The 15,458-nt window shown below is 36.3% G+C and overlaps 3 protein-coding genes across 6 annotated transcripts; 2 read left to right on the top strand and 1 right to left on the bottom strand.

Annotated features, from left to right (window-relative positions):
* The first annotated feature begins 141 nt into the window (after positions 1-141).
* Positions 142-3,867, top strand: LOC130724566 (uncharacterized). 2 transcript variants are annotated; one of them, XM_057575835.1, is made up of 10 exons: positions 142-329; positions 571-799; positions 1,313-1,438; positions 1,522-1,680; positions 1,883-2,009; positions 2,178-2,219; positions 2,675-2,971; positions 3,073-3,115; positions 3,294-3,371; positions 3,542-3,867. In XM_057575835.1, exons 1-10 carry the CDS (start codon positions 253-255, stop codon positions 3,606-3,608), a joined length of 1,245 nt encoding a protein of 414 aa, XP_057431818.1. In that variant the 5' UTR covers positions 142-252; the 3' UTR covers positions 3,609-3,867. The 2 variants fall into 2 exon arrangements, with proteins under 2 accessions (XP_057431818.1, XP_057431817.1); XM_057575834.1 differs by having other exon boundaries at positions 143-329; positions 2,675-2,980.
* A 2,567-nt stretch (positions 3,868-6,434) lies between these two features.
* Positions 6,435-12,242, top strand: LOC130722317 (potassium transporter 7-like). Of its 2 annotated transcripts, XM_057573006.1 has the most exons (10): positions 6,436-6,894; positions 7,711-7,939; positions 8,055-8,303; positions 8,503-8,553; positions 8,789-9,049; positions 9,402-9,454; positions 9,569-9,683; positions 9,767-10,021; positions 10,672-11,194; positions 11,342-12,242. In XM_057573006.1, the coding sequence occupies exons 1-10, from the start codon at positions 6,607-6,609 to the stop codon at positions 11,874-11,876; spliced, it is 2,559 nt and encodes an 852-aa protein (XP_057428989.1). In that variant the 5' UTR covers positions 6,436-6,606; the 3' UTR covers positions 11,877-12,242. The 2 variants fall into 2 exon arrangements, with proteins under 2 accessions (XP_057428988.1, XP_057428989.1); XM_057573005.1 differs by having other exon boundaries at positions 6,435-6,894; positions 9,402-9,683.
* Positions 12,243-12,409: 167 nt separating this feature from the next.
* On the bottom strand, positions 12,410-14,417 carry LOC130722318 (copper-transporting ATPase PAA1, chloroplastic-like). Of its 2 annotated transcripts, XM_057573007.1 has the most exons (5): positions 14,111-14,417; positions 13,982-14,035; positions 13,563-13,716; positions 12,764-12,801; positions 12,410-12,671 (listed from the first exon to the last, which is right to left on the bottom strand). In XM_057573007.1, the coding sequence occupies exons 1-4, from the start codon at positions 14,351-14,353 to the stop codon at positions 12,770-12,772; spliced, it is 483 nt and encodes a 160-aa protein (XP_057428990.1). In that variant the 5' UTR covers positions 14,354-14,417; the 3' UTR covers positions 12,410-12,671; positions 12,764-12,769. The 2 variants fall into 2 exon arrangements, with proteins under 2 accessions (XP_057428990.1, XP_057428991.1); XM_057573008.1 differs by lacking the exon at positions 12,764-12,801 and having other exon boundaries at positions 14,111-14,416.
* Between the last annotated feature and the right edge of the window lie 1,041 nt (positions 14,418-15,458).

The raw sequence follows: 15,458 nt of genomic DNA, 5'->3' as shown, positions 1-15,458 counted from the left end.
TAAGTTTACACTGTCAGTGCATCTCCTATTTTCTCATGATTTTAAAGTAGGAAATATAATGAAACTTTTCTAAAAAATAAAAGATTATATGGAATTAATTCTCTTATTCAGAAATAAAAAATCAAAATATTACTGTGGTCCTTGTCTCCATGACCAAGTAACAAAAAAAAAAAAGGAGATTCAAAGAGAAAGAGAGGGTTCTCGTTCTCCGTCTTCAATTGTTGAACTGATTCTTCTTCTTGAGCAGCATCAATGGCGGGTGGATCATCTCGCAGCAGCGGTAAACGCCCCTTGGCGGAAGAAGATGAAGAATTCAGCAAAAAACCACCGTAATTTCTCTTCCCCTTTCACTCACTCACAAACCCTAATCCGATTCATTTCTATCGAGAAATTTCCTTTTATTGATAGAATCGATTTTTCTGACTCAAGTTATTAGATATTGATTGCTGTGTAGTACTAGTTAGCTGTATGCGTGTGTGTCTGGTTTAGGATTTTTGCTTTGACATTGTTGTGATGAATTTATGAAACTGAGTTCTATTGTACTTGTTTTGAATGAATGAATTTACACAGAGCTAAGAGGGTAAGGTTTCCAAAGGGTAAGAAAGTGAAGCCAGGGGATGAAATAGTGGATATAGTAAATGTACCTGCAAAAGTTGAGGAGGATGAAAGCGACTTGACGAACCCCCGTGCTGCTGCTAAAGAGCGCGCGAAACGCAGGAGCCAATTTACTTCCGAGCTCTTTCGCGAGGAAACTGGAGCTATCTTGAATGACGTAACAGCTGCTGAAATGAGATATGAGGTTTGTCTTTTTAGTTTTTCCTTGAATTCATACAAAAATTTACCTAGTCGCTAGTACGTTAATCAATGTATGTGTATGACCTTTTTGCTGTCAATATAATTAAAATTGATGTTGGTTAAGAGATTACAGTATATATGAATATGATGTATTGATGTGGATGAAATTTTCATTTTGCATTTCTGCACTCTGCTGCTGCTACTTTCAAATTTGAATCTACGCTGTTGTACACTACCGAATGCTGATTGAAATATTCCAGTTTTCAACGCTTGAGTTTTATAAATTTGCAGTGATCAGGGTGTATGGAGTGTCTTTCTTTCGTTCTTCGTGGATTCTAGCATAAAAAAATATGTTTGTGAAGTTTGTAGGATGTAGACTATTGTGTGTGTGTATTTTGTGGTGTGTTTCTTTCCTAAAATTGGCAGTAATTTTTCATTCAAGGTGTTGCCACTTTCATCTGTTATTGGGTCCATATAAAAGGATAGGCAGGCAGTGATTGGTGATATCTGTTGGCAGGATAATGAGAATTTTGTTGATGACGGGATTCAAATTGAGCCTTTCAACTTAAATAAAGAAAGGGAAGAAGGTTATTTTGATGCATCAGGGAATTTTATCGAATACGTAAGAGATAATGAGATTAAGGTGAGACATTTAAATTATTTTTATTTGTGATTTGTGACTATTTCATTTTGATTCTTTTAGTAAATTATTAAGGACCCTTGCAGGATGCCTGGCTTGATAATGTTGAAGTTGATCCAAGATATGCTGCATTAGCCTCTGTGGAAAGAAATGAGGAGGAGGAGGAGGAGGCCCAAGAGCTTTCTTCCAAAGATATTGGAATCATCAAGAGGCGCATTGCAGATGTTCTTGAACCAGAGGAAACAGTAAGCCTACATCTTATCATTCTGAGGGCCTGTTCAGTTTGAGAAATATTTTGTTGTGTTCACCAATAATTACAAAAGTGCTACCTAATTTTTAATGTTTTCTGTTCCCAAATATTTATATAGAAAAAGTGAAAAACTCTATATTTCTAGGGCTGTTGAGGGTCATTTGCCCGGTTGTATTAATTAATACTTCTTCCAATAGGTCTTGCAATGCTTGAGAAGGTTAAAAGGTAACAGTGATAGAAAGGCAAAGATGTCTTCTGAGACTAAGATTGTATTTGACCAGCTAACTGAGGATGCTGCGAGGCTGATGGAGAATGGCGAATACAGTTAAGTTATTCTCATTGGGCTTTATAAATATTTGCCAAAGTTGGCAACTTGAAATATCCACTCATTACTATAGCCTAATGAGACCCTTTATGTTGTGCATCATATTTTTTGAAGAGTGTGTTTTTTGTGCACAATGTTTAATTTTGGGTTCTTTATTTTTTGTTCAGATGTTTATCATGAAAAGAAAGAGATTTTTGAGCGTGAAGCAGGTCAGTGTTTACCAGATGTCTTAATTCTACCTGTATTATGTTTTATTGTCATGTTCACACCTTTACTTCATGTTCTGTGACATAAGTTATATAATTACCAAGTGTTTTGAATATACATCTAAATTTTCTATTGTAATTGGATTTGTTGCCTGTTCTGTTAGTTCTTTTTATTATAATTCTGCTCAACTTGTGTTTCTATCATGGTCATGATATGAGATGAAATTAGCTTCTCTATATCATAGTGTTTGTCAATTCTAAGTATCAGAGAAACCATTTTTTGAGCCTCCATCTTAAGCTTTGGATTTTGGGAAGTTGGTACTCAGCTGGATTTAATTGCAACATTTTCTTTGTCTCTTCTCTTTCCTTCCATGATGATACTGACATATGTTTATGAGTAGAAAAGAAGGGTAACTAATTGCTCAAAGCTTATGCCTTTTATAATCTTCCTTTTTCAGAAGGATATGAGAAGGTTGCCCGGGCAAAAGGAGAAGGCACATCTCTGCTCTTAGGTGAAGGGAATTTTTATCTGAATGGGGAGGAAAAATTGCTTTCTGATGGTCGGGATTCTGGTGTGGCCTCTACATTGACTACTGCTATAGGGACTTCAAATCCACATTTGGCTAGTGCAGAAGTCTCAGGCAATGGTGACGACTTTGATATGTTTGGTGACGATGATGAGCCTGCTACCACTAAGCCATCTACTGATGAAAATAGTACAGTTAGTCAACCATCATCAGATGCCATAAATTCCGGTAAAGAGGGTAAATATATTACCTCAACAAATTGGTATCTGAAATGGAAATTTTGTTGCTGATAAGTTTTTTATATGACATGGTTCTACTTTTCTTTCCAGGTGAAGCATTGCAAAACGATTATGTATATGATGAATCTTCTGGGTATGACTCTTCTCTTCCCTCTTCTTTTTTTGGAAATAATCTGACAAGTGTGACATTAGTCACCTATATTGCAGTGCCATAAAAAGTCACTTAGTACTCAATTCTTCTTTCTTTAAATGAACTCTTTTATCAAACAGCTCTGTTGAAAACTTGATCTGACATCAATATAATGGTCCAGGTACTATTATAGCAGCAGTTTGGGCTATTATTATGATCCAAATACTGGCCTTTATTGCTCTGCAGCATCAGGGAAATGGTATTGTGCATTCATGATTCATTTTAGCACGTGTTGTGTGTCAGGTTTTATTTTGATATTTGTAGCTTTTTTGTTTATTAGTCATCCCAGACACGTCTTTGGATATGTATTCTTAGCTTCATACAATTTGTTGGATGCACCTGGTTCATTCATTTTTTGGTCTTACACAGGTACTCGTTTAATGAGGAGTCTAACACTTACGATGAAGTTCATGAGGTTGCAGCTGATGTAAGTTGAGGAACTTGTTTCAAGTGAGTATAGTCTGTGTAGCATATCCACAATCATCGTCTATTAGTGGCATATGTACAGAGAAGCACTCTTGATCTTTTGAACATACTTTTTCTTGCGGGAATTTCTTCTTTAGGTGCTACTGCTAGCAGTTTTTCTGCTTTAATCTCTTAAGTTTTCTATCTATTATGTAATATCTTAAACTTTGCGAGCAAAATTCTCCTAAAATGTTAACTAAGTTAAGAACAGTAGATGCTTACTCTTTCAATCTGGGAGCCCAGTACAGTTTTTCCTTCAACTTGCAAATCAGTTTGCTCATGCAATTAGATAGTTGTTGGCGTCAGTCTAGGACTGTTCATGGTTCGGTTCTTTGCTTGAACCGAACCGAACCTGAACCAAAATTTTGGTTCGAGAGAACCGAACCGAACCGAACCGATATAGTATGGTTCGAACCGAACCGAACCGGTTTCAAATTTTGGTTAACCAGTTTGGTAAAATATGCATATTTATAGATGGTTCGAACCGAACCGAACCGATATACTATGGTTCGAACCGAACCGAACCTGAATTGGTAGTTGATATTTTGGTTCGGTTACCGAACCGGTTTTTCAATTTAGGTTCGAGTTCGGTTCGGTTCTTAAAGGTTCGGTTCTTGAACGGTTCGGTTTTCGGTTCGGTTCTTGGTTAGCTTCGGTTCTCAGAGAACCATGAACAGTCCTAGGCGTCACCTTGCCAATGCCCTGTTAGTATTCGACAACATTATTGGTAAAAATTATTACTTACATCAAAAGATGGATGTTATGAACTGTTAATGAATTGTTTATTGCATTTTTATTCTCATGCTGTTAATTGTAATTTTTTTTGGCTTAATTACAACTTTGGTCCCCGACGTTTACCAATGCCACGATTTTGGTCCTCCACTTAATTTAATTACATGGATGGTCCCCGACGTTGTAGGTCGTGTGCAACGTTAGTCCTACCATTTATTTCTTAATGGAGGAGGCTTACATGAACGTCTAGTTGGAGAGAAAAATGAGATCTGAGGAGAGAGGGAAGCACGTGAGAGTATCACGTGAACTCACGTGAACCTTATATGAACTCATTATACCCAAATCTGAAATCCTAGGGATCTAAATCGCGTTACCTTCTTCGTTCCAGGGAGGTCAGGGGTTTGGGTATAATGAGTTCAGATAAGGGTCACGTGATACTCACGTGCTTCCCTCTCTCCTCATACCTCATTTCTCTCTCCAACTGGACGTCCACGTAAACCTCCTCCATTAAGAAATAAACGGTAGGACTACCGTTGCACACGGCCTACAACGTCGGGGACCATCCATGTAATTAAATTAGGTGGGGGACCAAAATTGTGGCATTGGTAAACGTCGGGGACCAAAGTTGCAATTAAGCCTTTTTTTTTATGCAAACTGTTAATTGTAATTCAATACGCAGAAATGTTGTCAGTTATAATATCCACGTATATCACATTTAATCTGTTTTTATTGCTATCAATGGAGTTCTGGGTTTAACCTTTCTGTAATCATAATCCATCCATTTCCAACGTTTTTTGGTACCTGGATTTGGTATTGAAATAAGGCTGAGTTAACCTGAAGAACTCTACTATCATCGTGCATCTCTGATGCTCGGAAAGCACTCCCATACATATTCCTCATGTTCATCATTTCAGTATTAGGAAAGAAATACCAAATCCTCATCTTATTTGTCCTCCTCTTACTTTGTAACAAAAACAAACAAATGTTCTCTCAATGAACTACTAATTCAAATGTATCACATTTGTTTTTTTACAATCAGCACATAGTTATTACTCCCTCCGTTCCTAAATATAAGACCTAGTTTCAAAATTTTGAAGTTCCTAAATATAAGACCTAGTTACAATAATCTAACAAAAGGTTTTGTACTCTTCCATTTTTACCCTCCACATTAATTATATGTTTTCAATTCCCAAGTTTTGATTACCACTTACCATTAATTAGTGAGAGAAAATGACAAAGGGTAAATATGGAGGAATGTATGCATTTTTAAAAAATCAATACACTAATTGAACACATTTAATGTTTTCTTAATAAGCGCATATAATAGACTTTTAATGTATTTAGCTAGATCATTTAAACAAATCGGTTACCTATAGCAATAGTAAATGAACCATTTATTCATCGAAAAAAAGTAAATGAACCATTTATTCATCCAACAAAGTAAATGAACCATTTAAAAACAAACACTATAAAGGATGATCCAAACCTGTCCAACTATATATTGTTTCTTGCCAATATCTACATCTATTTTTTTTGGTACAAAGAAAATTGAAGGTTAGGGGATCGGATAACCATCCGTCATGAGATTAATCTCCACCGCTTAGAGATCAAATATTAAATTAGATGTTTAAGAAACTCAATTATCTACCATCTGTGCTGAGACTTATAGTTATTAATTCATTCTTATTTTTTTTAATCTTAATTTAGCAAATTACTCTTATAGTAAAGACTGAGCACTAAATTTTTTCCCCAAGGATGGCAGGGATAATTCTGAGTACTGATATTTTTCTAATAATTGCGTTTAATCTTTTTATAAATTTTTAAAAAATGGAAAATAGCTAAGTGTCTTGATGTAAAATGATAAATCTATGACTACATCATTGAAAAAATTACGAATAGCATGAGTTGAACAGAAATAAAATGGATAGGATAAAAATGAAATCTAATTACTAAATTTTTATTAAAATACTACACAGTAAAAAAGAAAAAAAAATCCAAGTCACTTAGAAAATGCATGAGATAATAATATTATTATAATAAGGTATAACAATTTATATGAGAACAGTAACAGCTTTCCATTTGCATCGTATCTCTCACGCGCGCTCACCACCTTCGTTGTGATGTTGATGATGATGATACAGTTTCTGAAATGCAACGAGAACAGTTTCAGTGTTGTGGCGAACTCGAACTCACTGAGTTGCTGAGTTCCGTGTGGAATCGAATCGAATCCAGATTTGATGGATTTGGAGAGAGGTGAGATCAATGGCGAGCGCGGGTACTCGATGGACTCGACGGAATCAAGGTGGGTTTACCATGAAGAAGATGAGGATGCGTCGGATATTGAGGACTTCGACGCTGATTTGAGATTGAGAGGCCGACGAAACGGTGCTCCTGTGCAGTTGCTTGATTCCGACGAGGAGGATGATGGCACCACCGAGCAGAGACTCATTCGTACTGGTCCTCGAGTTGATTCCTTCGATGTTGAAGCTCTTGACGTCCCTGGTGCTCTCAGAAATGACTATGAGGTACTCCCTTTCTCTCTTTGCCTAATTACCTCAACGAATTTTGCATTTCAATCATGATAATCATTTACAGTGGAGTATAGGGTTTGTGATTTGTGATATACTTACTAGTAGTATGTATTTTTTTTTTTTCTGAGTGAAGGTGATTGGAATCGAGTAGAGTTATTGGCCAGGTTAATTCTGAATTCTGTGTGTTTCTATTTTATGAATTTTGTGATTTTAACTTGAAGTTTCAGATGGAAAAACATTTAAGTTGATGAATTGTGATTGTTAATTTTTCTGTGTTTGTGTGTGAGACGTTATGAATTATGATTGTTAATTGAATGTTATAACCTGGTTCACAAATGGAAAATAAGTAGTTAAGTACAAGGAATATAGACATTGTTCAACCTACAGCCTACATTCACAGGTAAAAAAGGGGTAAAAATTACTAGGGTCAGTGAATATTCATTATTCAAGAAGTAACTGCCCTGTGCTCTGAACCATGATCGCGATATACCCAAATTCTCTTACATATTACAACCTAGCTAATGATATTAACAATACAAGCCGTCGTGTAAAGTTTAGTGTCTAGAGATGCCTATTGTTGTTGTTGTTGCTCTTCTTCCTCTGCTTTTGGGTGTTGATCCTTTTGTTGAGTTACTGGATTATATGAATTGACTGATGTATTACACTTGTGTATGGCTTGTGTTCACTTCCACTCCTTAAAACCCTTGCACTGCTAATCATCAGATTCTATAGCTATAAGCTGTAATGGAAAGTCAGCGATCTATGTATAAATGTTTTATGTTTGTTGACTTTTGTAATATTTTATTGCAGGATATCAGTTTGGGAAAGAAAATTGTATTGGCTTTTCAGACTCTTGGTGTTGTCTTTGGTGATGTTGGAACAAGTCCACTATATACATTCAGTGTTATGTTTAGAAAGGCCCCTATTGATGGAAATGAAGACATACTTGGAGCACTATCACTTGTCTTGTACACTTTAATCCTGATTCCTTTAGTGAAGTATGTCCTGGTTGTTCTGTTGGCCAATGATGACGGTGAAGGTATATTAAATTAAATATTCTAAAATAAACCTTCAGTATTACTTTTGTTTCTCTCCCTGTTAGTCATACTCTTCTGATCGTTATTTCCTCAAAACTTGTTTTCAAACCACTGCAGGCGGTACTTTTGCCTTGTATTCCTTGATTTGTCGTCATGCTAAGGTGAGTCTTCTCCCCAATCAGCTGCCATCAGATGCTCGCATATCAAGCTTTAGGCTAAAGGTTCCTTCCCCTGAGCTTGAAAGGTCATTAAAAATCAAGGAAAGACTAGAGTCTTCTATGACTATGAAGAAGATTCTGCTAATATTAGTGCTTGCTGGTACTGCTATGGTGATTGCTAATGGTGTCGTTACGCCAGCGATGTCAGGTTATTGACTGCTGTTACTTGTATTTTTGTAACTTCTTCAGACTTGCTTTGGTCATGACGTGTTAGGGATAATATACCGATACCATGCCTTTAATGATATCATGTTACTTGTGTTAATGACCAACTGTTATTTTCATTATCGTTTCTACAATGTAGTTCTGTATAATAATTCTCATCTTCTATCTATGTCTTACTGCAGTATTGTCATCTGTTGGTGGTTTAAAAGTTGGGGTAGATGCAATCAAACAAGGTATTATGTTTAATGAACTCTATTATCTGTAATATTTATTATTACCTAAGTTTGATGTTATCCACGATCCAGAAAATTTAGTTTGGACTTTTATTTTTCCTAAATTGTAATTTTAGTATTGCCGCTACAGTTTATTGACTAGGTGCTGAGAATAGAAAGCATTTTATGTTTTTTTCCTTCGGTTTTATTTCTGTAGGGATCTACATTAATTTTTTCTTCATTTTCAACTATGCAGATGAAGTGGTGATGATTTCAGTCACCTGTCTGATCATTTTGTTCAGTGTACAGAAGTATGGAACAAGTAAAGTGGGACTTGCAGTAGGACCTGCTCTGTTCATATGGTTTTGTTCTCTGGCGGGCATTGGGATTTACAATCTTCTCAAATATGACAGCAGTGTCTTGAGGGCATTTAATCCTATTCACATCTACTATTTCTTCAAGAGGGACTCAACTAAAGCATGGTATTCTCTTGGGGGTTGTCTTCTATGTGCAACTGGTAAACACATATATGCAGGGTTCTGATCCTGGGGATGCAATCATACCATATATGTTTTGTCTTGACATTTATGTAGATTTTTCTCTACTAGTGAGTCTTTTGTTATTTGTTTTAAAGACAGTGCATTGCTAAGTTTTTGTTGTGCCTTTGTCACCGCTTAGGTGCAAATTTTGAGGTTCATTGATAATGGGAATTCAACTACTGTTTGTTCTATCACTGTAACCCCCCCCCCCCCCCCCCCCAAAAAAAAACAAAATCCAACTATAACTTGATATTTTAATGAGGTGAGCGTGACTTGCTGTACATCTCCTCTTCAACTATTAATTAAAATTATTACTCCATCATCTTGCAGGTTCTGAGGCCATGTTTGCAGATCTTTGCTACTTTTCTGTTCGGTCAGTTCAGGTAAGAAATTATTTCTGTTATATTTCTCATATTATCATGCTTCTTTCATATTTCTTTAAACTTTTCTCTTCTTGTGAACTAAGTGTTGATCAAATTGGTGGTGTTTATATGCAGCTTACATTTGCCTTTCTTGTTTTGCCGTGCCTACTATTGGGTTATTTGGGTCAAGCTGCATACCTTATGGAAAATCATGCTGATGCTGGTAGAGTCTTTTATTCTTCAGTTCCAAGTAAGTGTTGATAATATCATTCTTAACAGTGGGCTGTCTTCGCAATCTAAAGGATCTACAAGTAATCTATTGTCTATCTGCAGGTGGTGCATTTTGGCCAACTTTCTTTATTGCTAACATTGCTGCACTCATTGCAAGCCGGGCTATGACAACGGCAACATTTTCATGTATAAAGCAATCAACTGCACTTGGCTGTTTCCCTCGCCTTAAAATCGTTCATACCTCTCGGAAATTTATGGGCCAGATCTATATCCCAGTCCTAAACTGGTTTCTTTTGGCTGTTTCTCTGGTGCTTGTCTGCTCTACATCCAGCATTGATGCGATTGGAAATGCCTATGGTAATGATCGCATTTCAAACTTTTATTTTTAAATCTGCAGATAGTCTGTATTTTATCAGTCATATCTACTTAAGCTTTGTCAAATTGACACTTGGTGATAATATAAATTTCTGCCATTTTTGTTGGGATCAACTATCAGAATTCAATACTTTGCATCAGAAGCTTATGTTACTGTAATTATTTTGAAAAGCATGGAATTCCTCTCGTAATATTTCTTTTGTGTATTCTCAACTATAATGGAGAAATAGTAATTCAACCGGAGTCTTGTAAAAGAAGACCTGATTCGCTTGGAGAAACCTGTGAATACCAAGATCCTAAACCCCTTTGTAACCCTGTTCCCCTGTTCTTTTAACACTGGCTGTTAGCTTGGAATAATGTCAATCTATGTATATATGTTTCCATCAGCAAGACTTCTACGAGTAAGAGGTTATCACTGGGTTTTGGAACATATTTCTATTGAATGTATGGAAGAGATTTCATCTTGGAATTTGAATTTATAATATGGAAGATCATGATCAATAGGAATTTGATTTGGCAAGCTAGGCACTAGAAGGCAGGTTGACAGAGGATGGAGAGTTATCATTTTCTTATGATCTATCATAATAATATTGACGAATTTGTATTCAGCTTACCACTTTGTCCACTTTCAGGCATTGCTGAGCTGGGGGTGATGATGATGACCACTATTTTAGTAACTCTCGTTATGCTGCTTATATGGCAGCTAAACATCATCATAGTGCTGAGTTTCATCATAATCTTCTTGGGATTGGAGTTGGTTTTCTTTTCATCTGTTTTGTGGAGTGTGGCAGATGGAAGTTGGATAATATTGGTGTTTGCCGTAATAATGTTTCTTATAATGTATGTATGGAATTATGGAAGCAATCTCAAGTATGAAACTGAAGTCAAGCAAAAACTGTCAATGGATTTGATGCGAGAATTAGGTTCTAATCTCGGGACAATACGAGCTCCTGGGATAGGCTTGCTGTATAATGAGTTGGTCAAAGGAATACCTGCAATTTTTGGCCATTTTCTGACTACACTTCCAGCAATACATTCCATGATCATATTTGTGAGTATTAAGTATGTTCCAGTTCCTATGGTGCCTCAAAGTGAAAGGTTCCTTTTCCGGCGAGTCTGTCCAAAAAGTTATCATATATTTCGTTGTATTGCCAGGTAACTCTCCCTTTTCAACCTTTTGAGATGTGTGAAAATATGCTATATAGCTTCATGTGAACATCACTTTAAGGGGATAATTTAGTGAAACAATGTATCGTATCCTCATAAAAATGTATTTTTGTCTGAACTTTTATATATCAACAGGTACGGTTACAAAGACATTCGAAAAGAAAATCACCTGACTTTTGAGCAGCTGCTGATTGAGAGCCTAGAGAAGTTTGTACGTCGTGAAGTTCAGGAGAGGTCACTAGAGAGTGATGGAGATGAAGATTCTGAGCAAGAGGATGAGTACTCTGGTTCTAGGGTTCTCATAGCTCCCAATGGGAGTGTTTACTCACTTGGCATTCCTCTTCTTGCTGATTTTACGGATACAATCAACCCCGTTCTAGAAGCAAGCACATCAGAGGTAGTAAACTCAACTACACCTGATCACCCAGTGTTTGATGCTGAGCAGGGCCTTGAAAGGGAGTTGTCTTTTATACGAAAGGCTAAAGAATCTGGAGTTGTTTATCTTCTTGGACATGGGGATATAAGGGCAAGGAAGGACTCGTGGTTTATCAAAAAACTAGTTATAAACTACTTTTATGCCTTTTTGAGAAAGAACTGCAGGAGAGGGATCACGACTTTAAGTGTACCTCACTCCAATCTGATGCAAGTAAGCATGACTTACATGGTGTGAAACCCAATTTTTGCAGCCCAAACAACACACTGAAATTCGCTTGGAAACTCCATTATTTTGGAATCCCCAGCTAGAAATGTTTGCTTGATGCCTTTAGTTGTCCTGATGTTGGTTGCATGTATGGACTTCAAATAGGCTGACAACAAAAAGAAACAGATTATGTATACACATATCTGAATGCGTCAGATTCCACTTAAAATGTAATTGAGTTTTTGTACAGAGGCTTTCGAGTGCCCTTGAATTTCTTCTTCTTTTTTCGTTAGTTTGTATTATTTTGTCTTCTCCTTCCCATCTCTTAGACACTTTCTTGACTGAAACTCAAATGATATCATATATGATCTATATTTGAAATCTTTTTATGTTGTATATTACCCTTTCAGGTTTTTTGTTTACTAGTTTGAAACAAAACTCTTTACGCTACTTTACATTATTGAAAGTCTTTTAACTATCGAATGCTATTAACAATTTTGTTTTCACTAAAATACTGTTGAATAAAACAGGGGACCAACAGAAGAAAGTAATCATGTTTGATGTTCTACAATGTTTTTACCATTTCATTTTATTAACATCTTGAAGCAACCGGTCGTCATGGAAATACTACCTAGAATAAGTTCAGTGTATTATACAAACAGGCAACAGCCCAGCCAACTTCACATGTGAAGTATGAATCCACAAGATTTGTTACAACTACAGGATTGCTGATTTTAAATTGAACATCAGTAAATTCTATAGCATTCGGGGCCAATCGAGCACAAACATGGCTCTCCAATAATCAAAGTGGCCGCAGAGACTAACCTGTTGAAGAAAAGTGAGAAATTATAATATCAATAATTGTTCTTAAACCTATCCCAAACATCTAAGAATAACACTGAAGAGGACATGTATACATTTACTTAGACGACCACTTTTGCATTGATATGGTGACCTGCCAATTAACCCACCAAGCTTCTTGTAAATCAAATCAATTATACAATAAGCATCTAATCTCATTTAGAGGTTATGACTGTAAACTGTTAAGTGAATATGCACATTTAGAAGCAGAGTGAATCTCCATTATCACATTTTAGTGTTATATATGTATTTAACCATTTGAAGGTATAACAATGAGCAACAACCGAGCCATTAGTTAACAATTGAATAAAGATAAAGCCCCAATTCCTTCCCAACGTTCATATATAGACCATAGAGGATAACATCAATTCTGTAGATATCAATCTAGGAGGTTCGCTCAGTGGCATATTAAGAAGAAGTGAAAGCATGCACCATTACACATGAAAGGAATAAATTATTATTAAGTATCCACAAGATGCATGCAGCCCCTCCATTCCTTCCCAACATTCTTTATTTGTTTTGTTGGAGAAAGGGCAGAGACTCGCATCTGATAAGTCGTAAGTTCAAGCCCTCACTCAATACTCATCTTGAGTTGAGCTCAATGTAGTTCCTGTATATCTGCTATTTTGATCTAGAAGGTTTTCTCATTCTTGAACCAGCACACCATCCCCTTACTTTAAAATATATAGTTATGGCATGATTTGAGACCTCTACAAACTCCAGTAATACTTTTCCTTTTCTTCTATATTGCATAAAATTTTATAAAAACAAATATAGTAGCATTTGCAACAATGATCATATTAAAACTGTAAGAAAACTAAATGAAATAATAACATGCTGACAATTTTGAAATACCTTGAAGGCTAGAACTGAAACCACAGTTAGTTAAATGCTCCGCAAGTGCCTCTCCTAATTGCTTTTGCCAATCTGGTGCCGTTTTTTCTTCGGATGCAGGGTAAACTATTGCTATCTCAGATGCTAGATTTACACTAGCAGATGACACTTGTGGCTGTCCATAAAAGAGCATACATTTAGATTGCACTTTCAGTAAGAAAATTATATGGTTTACTCACACACAAAAAATATACCATTTGTTATGTACTTTAACACTTGTTTACTTTTCCACATAAGCTTTTCCATAGAATTGATTTTAGCTTCAGAAATGCAGTTAACATACATCAAGCTATTTTTCTTCAAAATCAATTCTAACACTCATAAACTAATGACAGAAGCAAATTGATTTTAACTTTGGAATGAAATTTTAGAGCACTTACTCGACTTTGAAGAAGTTTTTTGACATTATCTGCACAACCCTCACACATCATCCCCTGCTAACACATACCCAGAGAGTTTTAATAAACAATGGATTTTGGAGGAAGTTTCAGTCATACACACACACTGACCCCAACATGGAGAACGATAGCATCGCCGTCACCACCACCGGAAGAAGCAGCTGAGCAGCGGAAAGAGGCGCCATAGTTGAGGCGGCGATGGAGCTGGATGAGCGGCAAGCCTCTGCCCAAACGGTGGCTCAGAGGTTTGAAATTTGCCGTCTGTGTAATACGCATCTGCGTCACCGTCACAGAGGCAGACACAGTTGAAGAAGAATGCATGGCGATTGGAATTGGAATCGAAGATGAAGACATCGATGACAGTACAACAATACACCCCTCACAGCTCGTACAGCAAGTAGCAACACTCACCCTTTCTCTATTTGCAAACAATTTATTAGATATTGATTATTTGCGACGGATAACTCCTTGTCAGTGTGTTTGTGACGGAAACAGTATCACTTACAGTCTTACACCATCGTCGGCTTAAAATGTATCTGTCACAAAAATATTGTCAGTGCGTTTGCGAGGAAACTATATCCGTCGCAAAATCCTGGTAAGCTAGGCGAATTTAGCGACGGATTACTTGAGAGGGATTTATTCCGTCGCAATTTCCGTTATCCTTGTAAGTGCTTGTTTGTGAATTGTGACTCAATTAAACAAAGGATTTTGTGACAGAATAATTTACCGTCGCAAAGAACCGAATGTTGGTCAATTGTTTTCAAACTATACTTTTTTTTGGGTAAATTGTTTTATTTTCTAAAAAAAACCGCACACATATCAAGACCAAACGTTCTATTTACATAATTTTGCAGGAAAGAATGTAGGACAAAAGGCATCAATACATTTTGTTTTCAAACTCATGGCATCAAAGGTTTAATTGTACCAAGGCCACTCTTATTTCTAGTGTTTCACCAAAATTCAATAATACACACTCGATCTCAAATTACTAATTCACAAACATGGCACTTCAGAGGGAACCAAATCAGGCACCAAAATAAGGAAGCATCTAAGAGAATCTATATTCTCAGTGAATTATTTGATACTACTTCTTAAAAAAAAGCTTAATTGCACTTTTGGTCTCCCAATTATTGTCTTCCTGCGAAAATTGTCCTCAAACTTCAAAATTAGCAAAAAAAATGACTCAGATTCCAGCATGATACCTTCAAGATAATTTCAATATGTTAAAATATAGCTTAAGCACATTTATGATTTATCCAGTCGTAAATAGCACAAACATCCAAACTATTGTGTCAACATTACATACACCCTCTGCCCGAGTCCACATAATTTAACATGTTCAGTTTTCAAAGTTGCATACTTGATTATTAATTTTATTACAAGATGAAAATGCTACTGAAAGAATAAAGTAGTAGTGGTTTAATAGGGAAGAGGTGGGAGTGGCATAACAAGGGAGGAC

The sequence above is a fragment of the Lotus japonicus genome, chromosome 6 (genome assembly GCF_012489685.1).
Source record: "Lotus japonicus ecotype B-129 chromosome 6, LjGifu_v1.2".
Taxonomy (NCBI): Eukaryota; Viridiplantae; Streptophyta; class Magnoliopsida; order Fabales; family Fabaceae; genus Lotus; species Lotus japonicus.
The sequence above is the reverse complement of the archived record's forward strand: the minus strand, read 5'-3'. Positions and strand labels throughout refer to the sequence as shown.